The sequence below is a fragment of the Triticum dicoccoides genome, chromosome 3A, assembly GCF_002162155.2.
Source record: "Triticum dicoccoides isolate Atlit2015 ecotype Zavitan chromosome 3A, WEW_v2.0, whole genome shotgun sequence".
Taxonomy (NCBI): domain Eukaryota; kingdom Viridiplantae; phylum Streptophyta; class Magnoliopsida; order Poales; family Poaceae; genus Triticum; species Triticum dicoccoides.
Window position 1 is genome coordinate 573735237 of NC_041384.1, and position 14465 is coordinate 573749701.

At 47.6% G+C, this 14465-nt stretch overlaps 2 protein-coding genes across 2 annotated transcripts; both read left to right on the top strand.

Moving 5' to 3' along the window:
* The first annotated feature begins 1136 nt into the window (after positions 1-1136).
* LOC119269272 (protein RICE SALT SENSITIVE 3-like) lies at positions 1137-4836 on the top strand. Its single transcript, XM_037551068.1, has 7 exons — positions 1137-1291; positions 1455-1505; positions 1616-1744; positions 2854-2959; positions 3300-3341; positions 3449-3505; positions 3657-4836. The coding sequence occupies exons 1-7, from the start codon at positions 1137-1139 to the stop codon at positions 4464-4466; spliced, it is 1350 nt and encodes a 449-aa protein (XP_037406965.1). The 3' UTR covers positions 4467-4836.
* A 2647-nt stretch (positions 4837-7483) lies between these two features.
* LOC119269274 (protein CHLOROPLAST ENHANCING STRESS TOLERANCE, chloroplastic-like) lies at positions 7484-14042 on the top strand. Its single transcript, XM_037551069.1, has 6 exons — positions 7484-7926; positions 8023-8067; positions 8313-8426; positions 12860-12946; positions 13232-13405; positions 13543-14042. Exons 1-6 carry the CDS (start codon positions 7543-7545, stop codon positions 13630-13632), a joined length of 894 nt encoding a protein of 297 aa, XP_037406966.1. The 5' UTR covers positions 7484-7542; the 3' UTR covers positions 13633-14042.
* The last annotated feature ends 423 nt before the right edge of the window (positions 14043-14465 follow it).

The following is a 14465-nucleotide window of genomic DNA, read 5'->3' on the forward strand; positions in this document are numbered from 1 at the left end:
TGGAGTAGGGGAGTGAGCGAGCAGGGTGCGCCCGACCGACGGAGGAGTATTTACCCTGGTTCCGACCGGACCGGTCGGGCTAACGGCCGTCAACGGCTGCGCCGTGAGCGCGCGTGGCCAGGTGGCCTGACTGGTGGGGCCAACACGTCAGAAAAACGGTTAAAACGCTAGTCTCTGGTGTTTTGTGTTTTCTAAAACAGCCGACCGCTCGTTTGATAGTTTTCTGAGAAAATTAAAAAGTGATAGTGTTTTGGAACCCTAACCTGTAAACCAGTAGTTTTATGCTATTTACTCCTTGTTTCAAGACATGTTAAAAAATGTTAAAGAGTTTCATAGAATTTCTCCGAGTTAGCACTTTCCCTGCTTCTTCAATTAAAAAGAGCTACGTAGCACTTTCCCTGCCTTCTTCAATTGAAAAAAAAGCTAGCATTTCCCTATAATTTTTTGCAATACATTTCTAATAACAATTGAAACAAAAGAAGTGCAAATTCCAAATTTCGCGATGATGCCGGGGAAGAAACAAAGCTTCCTCGGTCGTCCAAGTTTGCCAAACCGAGGTCCATGCCTCCATGGAACGGTAGTACGGGGGAGAGGGGAAAATAAAGCCGGGCATAGAAGGGCATGGGGGACCCGGCAGAGCCGCTTTTACTTTTGGCTGCCATCTTCTGGGCCGCCAACGCAGGGAAGGAAGAAAACATAGGGTGCCGTGTGCGACCGCAGCGGCTGGCCTGGCCTTGCCTTGCCTGGCTACCCCCTCAGCCTCAGAGCAGAGCGCCTTTCGGTTTACCCTCGCCCCCTGCCCAAGTTAAAAACAGCAATTAGAGAGAGACAGGCCAAGGACTGCGAGACAGACCCAGCCCCTCTCTGCGTGTGTGAGAGAGAGACAGAGAGAGGTAGAGGAGTAGCACGCTGGGCGAAGCTACCAGCCCGCCCGCCCGCAGTCCCTCTCTCTCTCCCCACGGGGAGAAAAAACCCAAGAAGCGATCAAAAAGAGCCTCGGCCGGGTATAGCTTGCTAGAAGGCGCGCCCTACCACCCCCTAGCCTAGCCCCCCGAGCTCCGAGCTCCACCACAAGGGTTTTTACGACGCCCGCCTTTGCCCGCCTTACGGGTAAGGGAGGGGGAGGAGGGGGGAAAATGGTGGGCTCGGGCGCGGCAGGAGGGGGAGGCGGAGGGGATCATGCGCGGAGCAAAGAGGCCGCGGGGATGATGGCGCTGCACGAGGCGCTCCGCAACGTCTGCCTCAACTCGGACTGGACTTACTCCGTCTTCTGGACCATCCGCCCTCGCCCGTATGTGCCTCCCTTCCCCCCACCTCCCTCGCTCGCCGCTCCTGCTTGTTATTATTGTTAGCCTCCCCGCCGCCGTCAGTCCATCATGCAGCGCAGCGGCTGGCCATTGATTTGATTGATTGACGCCTAATCCTGTGTGTTGATTGATTCCTCCTGCTGCCAGGCGGTGCCGCGGCGGCAACGGGTGCAAGGTCGGCGACGACAACGGCAGCCTGTGAGTGCACTCTCTTCTTACTGCTGTTAGACTTGTTGATTGGTACAGCATATGTGTGAGGACCGATCGGGCCGGCGTTGATGTTGTGGTGCGCGCGCGTGTGTATGCAGGATGCTGATGTGGGAGGACGGGTTCTGCCGGCCGCGGATGGCGGAGTGCCTGGAGGAGATGGAGGGCGAGGACCCGGTGCGCAAGGCCTTCAGCAAGATGTCCATCCAGCTCTACAACTACGGAGAAGGGTGGGTACTGGGTAGGTGCAGTCGTGTGCAGTTTTCCCCCACGGTCCGGCCCGGTCGTCGCTCGCAGCCTCTACCCACACCTAGCAGTCCCCTCCCCTAGCCACCATTCATATCCATACCACCACCTCCAATTAAGCCCCGCGTGTTTTCGTGCAAGTTCCCGTCACGTCCCCTGTTCTCCGATTAGGACCCGCTCGAGGCTGTGCGCCATTGATGCCCCACAGTGCCTCCGCCAGCGACGACGCGCGCAAGTCCAACCCCCAGCCCGAGCGAGGAGGGTGGTGAGAGACAAAGAAGGGCAGGAGGAGGAAAGGGGGAGGAGGGGATGGGATGGGTGCGTGCGCTTTCATCTTTTCACTTTGTTCTGTATCTACCCCGCCCAGGGCCAGCTTTTGGGGCTTGTTAATTCGCGCGGCACTGACACGGCGGTACCATCACGCCTAATTAATCTCTGGGCTCTGGGTTTGTGGTTGGGTTTGGTCTGACCGCGCGTGGGAGGAGACTGTGATTATGCCGGGACGGGAGCGGGAGGGTGGGTAAAACGGGCGCGTAGGATTGAATAACGGGTGTTCCCCATTCAAGTCAGTCAGTCGTGCGTGTCTTTTGGGCGAGGCGAGGACCAAGGACGGGCGCCGTCACGTGCGGCACGTGAGCTGGAGTGGGGCGGTGCCTCGTTCCGCATAAACAAACCCCCGCGCGTCAGTGGGTTAATTGCGAGGTTCATCTCCGATTAACAACGCCCTCACGCTACACGCACACGCAAACCCTACACAACACAGTAGTGTGAGTTTGGGACTTGTGGAAGTTGCTACTAGTAGTAAAAACATAGGTTTCAAAAGCATGACAGAACTTTGATTCTCTCCTCAGCCATTGAAGTGTTTCACTAATTAAGCAGTGTGAATTTGTGCTCTTTTTCACTGATTCAATGAAGTAGTTAAAATGCTTGTAGAGAATGATAGACTGGGGAGAGGAGAGAGTTTGAAGGGGGTTGTGTTTGTGTGTGTGTGCGCGCGCGTTATTGGTGGTCTCTCTCACTTTTGTTCTACTGAGCTTTTGAGCATGATTTGCCAAGTCGGTTTTGATTTGATTTGGACGCCGTTGGGTTGCAGGCTGATGGGAAAGGTGGCGTCTGATAAGTGTCACAAATGGGTCTTCAAGGAACCTTCTGAATGCGAGCCCAACATCGCCAACTACTGGCAGAGCTCTTTTGATGCCGTATGTACCATCATCAACCCTGCCCCCACCCCACCCCCTTCCCTTCTTTCTCTTTCTTTCCTGCTTAGCAGTACACCACATTACTGCTCACGCAGTGATAGGTTTCCTTCAAGTTTTTACTCACTCCATGGAGAAAAAAATATAAAGAGATCGATGGAGAGACATCTCAAGCTTTGAATCAAATCAAATCTGCTCCACCAAAGAACAAAAATCTGCTCCCAAAAAGAAGAGAAGAATTGGATGCTAGGCTATCAGCAAGAACAAACGCCGCGATCGCAGTCACGGCCAGCCTTTATTCCACTGCACTTACTCAAATCCCTCTCGGCTTTTCCTTTTGCAGCTTCCTACGGAATGGACTGACCAGTTCGCCTCAGGCATCCAGGCAATGCCCCACCCTCATCTCCACCGTTCATCTTTAATTCACTTCCTCTTCTTAGCTGTGTAAGATTAATTAGTTTTCATAAACTTACTATTACGTTTGATTTGCAGACCATCGCCGTGATTCAAGCCGGCCATGGCCTGCTGCAGCTGGGCTCCTGCAAGATCGTAAGTGCAGCACACCCTCGCAAATTTCAAACCTTTTGCCCTTTACTACATGCATCATTTTGTCGTTTTGGCCGTCAAGCAAGCACGCCGACGTTGACGTGCCAGCCAACGCTCGCTAAGCGATTGTGTGCCACTGTGCGCGCGCATGCAGATACCGGAGGACCTGCACTTCGTGCTGCGGATGCGACACATGTTCGAGTCACTGGGCTACCAGTCGGGCTTCTTCCTGTCGCAGCTCTTCTCCTCCTCCCGGGGCGCCTCCTCCGCGCCCTCCTTCCCGCTCAAGCAGCCGCCGCCGGCGCGCCCGCCCCCGCAGCTCTTCAACTGGCCGGGCCAGCCGCAGCTCCCCCACGCCGCCGCGTCGCCCCTCTTCCCGCCGGGGCCGGCCGCGTTCCACCCGTCCGCGCGCTCGTCCATGCCGCATTACCCGGGCGGCAAGGACGAGAGCCACATGTACCACCTCGCGCCGTCGCAGCATGGCAAGCCGCCGCACATGGACGAACACCAGCACCAGCACCAGCAGCAGATGGGGCCCGGGGAGGCGCCCGACGGCGACCTCAAGTGGCCCAACGGGCTGTCATTCTTCACCGCGCTCACCGGGCGCTCAGATGACTCGAAGCTTTTGTACGGCGGCCCCGGCGGAGGAGGAGGCGGCGCAGACGACGGGAAGCCAGCGCAGGACGCGCAGACAGGGCACGGCGGCGCGGAGAACGTGGAGGAGTACCTGAGCCTGGAGAGCCACTCGAACAAGGCGAGGAGGATGGAGAGCACCCAGAGCGCCAAGTTCAAGAGGAGCTTCACGTTGCCGGCGAGGATGAGCTCGTCCAACTCGCCGTCCCCGTCGGTGTCAGCCTCGACGGGGCCGGCGCCGTCGCAGCAGCAGCAGCAGCAAGGGATGGAGTACCGAGCGCAGCACGAGGGCAGCGTCTACTCAGACCTCATGGAGACGTTCTTGGAGTAGCAACGCATGCATGCGTCGACGGTCGATCGATCATCCTTACGACGACAAGCGTACGGACTCTATGTTTTCTTGTTCCCACTTTTTGTTTTGTTCCAACCAAGCTGTGTTCAAGCTCTTTTAGCGCCAGGTTTTGGAGTCTGCTTCGGCTTAATTAGATCATGTAAACTTTCTTTTTTCACATTCTAGCTTCGTACGTGTCTCGATCGATCTAGTCGTAGTAGCTAGCTAGCTCGTAGTGCAAGAACTGATGCATGCATGCATGCAGAGATGGGCATGAGTTTGCTTCCATGATGGCTGGCAAGCTATATGGTGCAATGATGGTGATGTACAATGATATGCAACACCCAATAATACGCTCTCTTTTCCTTCCGAAAGCCCGCTTGCTGCACTGTTGCCTACTTATGGCGCGCGCAGGCCGCCTTTTGTTGAAATTAGACTGTTTTCTGGTCGTGCCTGCTAGTGTACATATTGCATGCACAGTAGGAGTACAACAATCTCATTCACCAGGTGGTCCTCTGAAACTCAACCGTGCTGGATTATTTCAGTTCTTTTGCGTGATGCATGGCATTCCATCCCTGCTTTGCTTGCTTGCTGAAATGTCGTTCCTGCATTTGTGCTGCACGTCGTGATACGTACGCTGCTACTGCCAGTGCGTGCCGACGATGTACTTGTACGATTACACGCTTGGCATCGGGGACCAGGGCGACGTACGACGTGCTACCTTCATGAGACGTCGCGTTCCACGAAATGATTAGGAAGAGGTTGGAGTTCGCAAGGAACTGGACAGGTAGTTTCTGAAAGGACAGGAGAAAGGGAGGAAAGGAGCTGGGACGCATGCTCTGCACGCGCCACGCGACACGGCCTCACAGAGTGAGAGTGGGAGTGAGAGTGCAAGCTATAGACTATAGTACTTGATAGCCTCGTCTGCGTATGTTTGGCAGGCATCGCCTGCGAGCAGCTTTCCGGTTTCACGAAGGGAAGAAGCAAAAAAATGAGCGCCAGATGTACACGAACCTCCCCCGCGTGTGCATGTCCAAAACCAACTTGTAAATTTCTTTGGCGAATAGAATTAGCTCTGTCGCGGACTGAGCATAGTTCAGATGGTTTGATTCCCTTGTGTGGTAGACTTAGGCCACTAGGATTTAAGTCCTAGATTTTGTACCCGTGCTCGTATTTTTATGGATTTATTTCACTCTTTCCGGCAATGTTCGTTTTAGGAAGGACACATTTTCATTGACTATGAGGAGTCTATGATGACTTTTTTCGCCAATCTCAAGATGTTGTGCCAGTATCTTAGAGGTACTCATAGGAGTAAAGTGTGTGTGTGCAATCATATGAGTGACTGTATGAGAGCATATGCGATTGTACCGTTTAAAACATATTAGCTCTGTCCGTATTTAACTTTCAACCATTTGGTTTTCATATTGCCCCATAACACTAGGATGGTCTTCTTCCACCTTGATTTGCTGCTGAGCGGCATCCCGATAAGAATCTCCTTTAAAGATTGTTGGGATTATTACCCACTGGGTACTTAGAGTTATTAAAAAAATATACCAAAAGATCATTAATTGTAGAAAATAGATGAAGAGACAATATTTATTAACGAGGTTTACCATCATATCTACATCCCTAAGCCATGCTTACATGAACTTCTCAAATAAAGAAGCATGCACAGGTCAATGACAAATCCGCCGAGGCCATCAGAGGCATCTCGACCATTGCGTCACGATAGGTCCAGAGACCCCTGCTATGGACACGTAGACCGTCACTTTCTTGATCTCTGTGTAGCTATCAACTTCGTCTATTCTCACGTGGTTCCTTTATATAACCGTATCAGATTACTCAAGCAGTCATACCCTATGTGTACTCCAAGTCTAACAGTATCCCTATACACATATTCAACTCATTTTTTTTTACAAGTGTTACCTCGCCAAGCTTGTTGTCAACCTCAAGAGCTCTCCTTCATCCTTCTCCATTCGCTTCACTACCGCTGACTTCTCCATGTCCTTGTTCCTTGATGTTTTTGAAATTATCGAAGACCAAAACAACACCAGTTTTGAATAGTCGTATGAGCATCTCTTGTCACAACAGACGAGAACCTAATATCGCAAGGCAAGATATCGAACCACTGCTTCATCACTATATTATCCACAAAAAGGACGAAGAGCACAAAGGAGTGAAGACAACCACAAATTGGCGTCACCGCCACATATGCGGCTGTCAAGTTAGGCTAAAGTGTCTGATGGAAATTCACCGTACTGATACAGGGGATCAATACACCAAGCATCGGCTATGTCAGCCATGACAAGCATGCCGTCATGACATGTGTAATGTGAGGTCTAATTTCAAAGCTCTCGTCAACGGGAACAAAATGGTGCAAATGGTTTTGTAATTTGGATGCATGGTTCACAAGGTATTTTTGTTTAAAGAAATGGATCTCACAAAAAATACAACCCTTTCCTTACATCTCAAACTAGTGAAGAACCCATCAAAACTTTTGTGATGGCAATAAGTGATACACATGCACCATGCCAGTTATCACCACAAGAGAAATTTGGACGTAAGCCTTTAACGTTTTTTAGGAGTAGTACTCCTTTAATAACTTGTTTCTAAAGCACATGACACATGTGGTAAGCAATCTAAACAATTCAAAAATAAATAAATAAAACTTGTTTTTAAGAGGGGCCCTTTGATGACTATATTTTTTTGCACATTTAATAACTAGTGAATATATTTATTTTTGAGAAGAAATAACTTTTTTTGAGGGGATTGAGAAGAAATAACTAGTTTTCTTTTAAGCTAAGAAGAAATAACTAGTTTTCTTTTAAGCTAAGAAGAAATAACTAGTGATTTTATTGCCAAGTTGTTTGGACCGAGACCCGAATGCCATTTTAGGCCCAGACAGCCCAGATCTTCTTATTCAGAACTACATTAAGCCGGCCCGCTAACTACAGTCCTGCTGCTCGGGGCCCGCCAGAAAATCAACACCGCGCGTCATGTCCCAAACCGTGCGGCCGCGAGGCGAGATGCCCCGACCCGAAAGAGATAAGCCGCCACCGCCGCTGGCCGGAGCCAAATGGCGCTGCTATCGCCACCCTCCGCCCCGCCCCTGCTCACGCCAGCTCGCCACCGCCTCGCCTCTCCCCATCTCCTCGCCATCCCGGCGTCACCGAGCTCTCTCCTCTCCCTCCCCCACCACCACCACAGCCTCCTCCTCCCCTGCGCTGCCAACGCCTGGCCGTCCCGTCGGCACCGTCGCCGCGGCGGCATAGCCGCGTCGCTCGGGCAGGAAGAACCTGGAGTCTCCGACGCCCCCATCACCTCCGAAGGGGAGTTCGGAGAGGGCGACTCCGAGCTGCCGATCAACTTCGATGCAGAGGCAGGCGCGGTCGCGGTTTCCGCCGAGCCGCCGGCGGACGCCAGCCTCGAGGACTTGGAGAACATACGCGAGATCAAAAGGGTCCGTCCGGCGTGTCTAGCCTCTTCTTTTTCTCCTGGGTTGCATTATCGGGATGAGTTCTTATTTACTTGGTATGTTGGTTGGATGTGATGTTAGGTGCTGGAGCTTCTTCAGAAGAACAGGGACATGACCTTCGGCGAGGTATGCATTTTTCTCCGTTTCTTAATTTTCTGTGGATACTGGTAGTGGAACTAAATGCGTCGATTGTTTCCTCTCAGTAGAAAAGCTACATTTTGTTTCAAGGGGTGTCCACTAGGCTTGGAGTTTGCATGCTGTTTTTGAGATCGCAGCTCTCGTTGGTCGTTGCTGAACCTTGGGAGTTTGCACGTTCGTATTTACCGACGAGAACTTAAGAGTATTATGTTTTGTTTGATGTTGCATCGCAGGTTAAGTTGACTATCATGATTGAGGACCCTAGAGATGTAGAAAGGAAGAGATTGCTAGGCATAGAGGATCCTGACGAACTTACCAGGGATGATTTAGCTGATGCTTTGGTTGAGGTAAATTACTCTTCCCTGGGATGTGCACCTCGCAGAAGTGTAAAATTTAACATTATTTTTTTCTTCTTTTTTGAATTTTTGCTCGCTGACCAACATTTCGTCCATCTGTAATGACCCGACAGATATTCATATATTTTGTTGTCTAGCTATGCTACATTTAAAATGCCACCTAAAAATGTTATGCTACCTCATGACTGCTATTGATTTAATATTCAAATGATAGTGCACAACTGTAGGCCTAGGCATGCCCTTTCCAGTTGCAACATAAGAAATTGTGTTCCCTAGTAAATATCTTATGTTTATTCCACTCTCTACCTGCTATGATACTATGATTAGTTATTTGCAACCAAATGCCCTGTCTCTTTGACCATATTTACAATTTGATACTTATCCCCTTATTAATTCTTATTTGGGAATTACTAACTTTCAAAAGTTGATAATTCATGTCTAATTTATATTGTGCATGGATCCACAAGTAAGCTGCTTGATAAATACTGGCATATGGTTTCTGTTCTCACCCTTAAAATTCAGACATGGCAATATAACATCTTTCTGGACGTTGAACAGCTTGTTATAATAGTTCTTTATGATGGGTCTCAACAAGAGGCCTCATTAGTAAAAGTTCTAATCTAACAGTGTCGGCATGCATAATTAACACTGTTAATGTTGCGAACCTTGATTCGCAACAGGATAACTACCGTTTTGAAGATACCCGATGACAAGGCTAGGGGGATTGGCTAGACATAGGTTGAGATGAGAGAATAACTTGACTGTTCTTTGTCTCCATACATAGATACATGAAACCCTTTTATAGTGAATGTCTTGGACCTTACCTCTTTCAATATGATTATTCTTATTTGACCTTTCCTTGTACAATTGAACTCTTTCCTAATCCTATTTTTTTGCTAAATAACTCCTTTTTTCTGTTTACTTTCTGCCGCATGTCCTTGACAAACACATGACCATCTCCTTCTGCGATATGATCACCCTGATCTTCTTGCTGATCAGCCGCAACCAAATTGCCACTGCCTTGATGCAACACACTAATGTAAACAACACTACACCCATCCCAGACAAGTGGCTTGTCCTCAAGGTTGCGGCTACTGGCACGTTCTTGCTATTGTTCTGTACTTCTTGGATTGCCTGTATGAACCTGGGTGATGCTCACTGTTGAAACGTTGGTGGTTTCATCAGGTGCGTCAAGTAAAAGCATATCTGCAAATTAGAGTTTTGCGTGAATTGCCTTGCTGGTAGTGCCTTCTGCTGTACCATAGCTACTGCTTTTATCACTTCCATCCTGCTGCGCACATCGAAGTAAACTCATGGCACTTAAAAGATTGAGGTATGCTAGGCAAATAAATTGAGCAAGAAATCCGCACGACTGGTCTTGTATTGCAGTTTAACACATAACCTTTTCTTACAGCTCCTGTATATAGCCTTGTGTTCATATAGAAGTTGAATTCTCCCTCCTATGTTTGGACTCCTTGTATGCAACTTAACCTTTCCAATTCAGTCTCCCCGATGCAGACCGGTTGCAAGTAAACAAGCCAAACAACAACAGGGAAATAGCACAATCCGGTTAACTTTTTGTTGATGGCCTTTTGTTTTTCCAATCAGACTTGAGAACCGACTCAACTTCTCTACTTTCATCTGTGCACTGTGAGCCAAACTCTTTGTGGCCCAATCCATCTCCTTGCTCCCATGCAAATCCATGCTGAAGTACACCTGCTGATATGCCACTGGCTGGTCTATGCTCACAATCTTATGCATTGGTATCAGCACGATCAGATTCATGGGGAAAATTGTCCTGCTCTATACCAACTGTTTGTTTGACTGTTCTCAGCTGCGTGACCACCGCTGCCCCCAGTTTCATGCATGCACTGAAACCTGCGCAGGCAGTTTCATCTTTATTCTGGACATGGACCATGGTTTTCGAGTCGCGTGACTAGTCGTCGACTAGTTGATGAGTCACAAAAAAATGTTGACTCAACTTAGTGTTGACTCATGACTCGAGTCGCGACTAGTCGCAACTGCAGGCTCGACTTTTTCCGAGTCGCTACCCCAGAACGACTCATTGACTCGAAAACCATGACATGGACTTGATGGATCCTAGTTGTGCCACATGGAACTTCATCTCCTAACTCATTTGAACATGTTATCCTTCTCCAAGACATGCGTGTGGACCATGACTTTGGGACAATGACATGCGTGCAAGTTGCAACACATGCACATCTGGTTGAATGTTCTCCTGCTGCTGGGGGGGACTGAATATCATGGCCATCATGGGTCAAATAGTCTGCTTTACCTCTGTGCTCATCGCTGCAGCTTGCTCTTTAAGTGACACAGCGTGCTCTTTAAGTGATGGCACTTACAACTCCTCCAGTACCGATGGCAGGGGAGGCGTCTGCACAACAGCTGCTTCTTGTTGAGCGGTTGCTGCTACTGCTTGTGGTGTTGCCCCTGCCAACTTTGTTACACCTAATGTGCTCAACGACACAGAGTAACTTCATACCAAGTTGACAGCAGCCATGACAAATGTTGTAACCTTGTAGAGTAAGCTCGTGTTGCGTCGTGCTATAAACCATATTTGACGAAGGCCATGATTGGCGACTTTCCTTGATCAATGGTTTGTACTCTTCCATAAGGAGCAGAGACTCGATGAAGCACAGTTATCATGATAGGGTAGGGAATATGATGAATCATGACACTGTGTATCCTTTGTGACATTTTCTTGGCAGCAAAATCAAAACCCATGGTAGATGGCTCTGATATCAAATGCCGCGAACCTTGATTCACAACGGATAACTGCCGTGCTGAAGATAGCCAGCCGGCATGACTACGAGGGATTGGGTTAGACATGGGTTGAGATGAGAGAATAACTCGAGTCTCCCAAACATATATACATGACATCCTTATATAATGGATGCCTAGGACCTTGATATCTCTTAATACGATTAGACTTATTAGACCTTTCCTTATACAATTAACATCGTCCAAATCCTATACTTACATAAAGGACTCTCCTCCTTTCTGTTTACTTGCTACCACAAAACCTTGGCAAACACATGACCATCTGCTGCTGCAATACAACCACGCTGATTTTCTAGCTGACCCGACAGCGGCAACCCAATTGCCACTGCCTTGATGTAATGTACTAACATCCACAACCGATAACCAGCTACCTTCATAACGCATTTTTTTTCTTTCAAAAGGAGGATTTCCCCCGGCCTCTGCATCACATGGTGCACACAGCCATTTTATTAGTCAAAGATCCGAGTACCGAACAAAGTCTCAAATAATCCTGGAACAACGCTTAAAAAAAGCTACCACAACCGGCAAAAATAGGGTAAGATGACTAAACACCTATCCTATTGTTGGACCGCCATCCAATTTGGTTGTAAGTATCCCATGCGACCGTCTCCCAGTGGTTGCACCTAATATCCATAAGCTCCCTGTGGTCTGCATGGCTAAGTAACGACCACATACAGATCCAAGCAGACACCCTGAATTTGACCTGCAAAAAATTTGTGACTGTTTGTCTGTTATAATGGCGACATCATTTCGACAGTTCCATATGACCCAAAGTAATTCACACACTCCTACTCGAATATGTGCACCTATCTTAGGCTCTACCCCATTTAACCATGTCCCAAATAGGCTAGATAGAGTGCTGGGATGAGAAACATTAAAGGATGCATGGACGGTATGGCATAATAACTTGGCTAGTGGGCATTTGAGAAAAAGATGTTGTATTGATTCGTCATGGTCACAAAAACAACACCATTTACTTCCCTCCCAACTACGCTTTGCCAGGTTATCCTTCGTCAAAAGTACCCCTTATGCACGAACCACATAAAGACCTTTATTTTTAACGGCACCTTGACTTTCCAGATATGAAGTGACCTTGGGATAGGACCGGTGTTTATCAAGTCTGTATACATGGACTTAACCGAGAATACACCTGTCATGGATAACCTCCAATGCAAGGTGTCTGGCGCATCAGAGAAGTTAATCTCCATCAACCTGCGCACGAGATGCAACCATCTATCCCATCGACCCCCCACCAGCACTCGCCTGAACTGAATATTGAGCGGAACGGAACTTAACACTGTACTAATGAATACTTCTTTCCGTTGTACAATGTTATACAGAGAGGGATACTGTAAGCCTAGTGGCGTGTCTCCCAGCCAAGTGTCTTCCCAAAATCTAGTACTATTTCCATTCCCAACTATGAAGTTACTCCTGTTAAAGGAAGCTGCATTTGTCCTCATTAGCCTCTTCCAAAATGGAGAATCAGTCGGCTTTGCCGTGACTTGTGCCAAAGTTGAATATGAATATGAATTGCATTTTAATGCCATCTAAGATGAAGGATAACGTTTATATTACCCTGCAAATAGATCAGACAGTGATATGCCTTGCCTGCTTATATATAGGTTAATGAAGGACGAATTCCAGAGAATCGTGATACTCTTAGGTTGCTTGCCAAGGAGATGGCAGAATGGCCCGATGTTGATGTAAAGGTAATACTGATAATACAATTTCTACTTCCTAGCAATGGTTACCACAATTTTTTTCCTGTGATTACGATGGCTGTAGTTTTTGTGTATTAAAATCCTCGTTGATTTGACCGATAGCACTTGTTTTATTCAGTTTATTAGTTATGTAGTTTGGTCGGCTTTCACTGTTTTCTGAGTATTACGGGGCCAGTTCCACAGTTATGCTTTTTACTTATTTTGCATGTATTTCTGTACAAAATCTGAACAGAACCGTGTTTAACCTGACTTTCATTTTAATTATGTGTGCAGATAGAAAGTCAAAAGGGCAAGGGCTTCTTTGGCAGATCTGTCTATGCAAAGGCCACAGATACTGGCATTGATCCTGTGGCAGCTGCTAAAAGACTTAACATCGACTGGGATTCTGCTGCTGATATAGATGAAGGAGAGGATGAGGATGAAGAAGATGAAGTTCCTTCAGCAGTGGTAAGATGTTGTCTTCAACATATTCCATAAATTTGTTGTGGATGTAAAACAGTTGAACACATTTCATTTAATTGTGTATGGCTTGATTTTGCTTTATCATCACTTTCAGCCATATATAATTTTATTCTTCTCTGCAGGGATATGGTGCTCTGTATCTGTTGACAGCTTTTCCTGTCATTATTGGAATATCAGTTGTGCTGATCCTTTTCTACAACTCTCTACAGTAGCATCTGCTCACCTTTGTTTCTGGAGAAGATGCCGCCTTTTTCTTGTAAAGCCGAGTTACAACGCTGCTGAATGAGCACCCCTTTCTTCGTCTCATAGTAAAATAGTTTCTGCAATGGTATGACAACATTGTAAAGCCCTGAGGTTGTACACTACACGAAAAAGGAAAAGGTCTTGAAGTATTGGCTTTTTCTAGGAAACTGAAAGTTGATTATTCTGCGGTTTTCTTTACGTTCCAGTCTCTGTGCCATATCTCCCTGTGAAGCCACAAGGGCTGCAAGCCACCCATTGCTCAACATTTCTGTGGGTTTGTATGGCGGCTCTCTCGCTTACCTGTTTCTTATGCTTACTTCTGGTCTACTATTGGTTTCTGGCGTCCATGAGACCGTAATGTAAATACGTTAAACTGCTAGGGTATGCTGTACATGTAGATATGCTCTCCTTTAAATAAATGTATATGTTGTGATTTTCTATGGTGAAAAGGCTGCACCGGCAAAGCTTTTCTTGAAGAGCGTATTTGAATCCTGGAAACTTTCTTCTCGCAGAAATACACCAATTTTTGTCAATTTTGATAATAAGTATTTTCGGACGGAGGGAGTAGATGATTTCTACTCACTTTACCGGAGCAGTTAACAGTATCTACTGACATTTTTAAGATCGACAATTGTATTTTCCAAATATTCGTATCTTGGGAATAGATCCGAACGGAACTCCCGTGATTTTCTCCCTCGCTAAATAGATCAGTAACTGCCTTTTTTCCGCTCCAAACAAACCCTCCGCTGTTAGTCCCGCGATTTTCTCCCTTTTAGCATCATTACCGAATGAATCCCGCGTC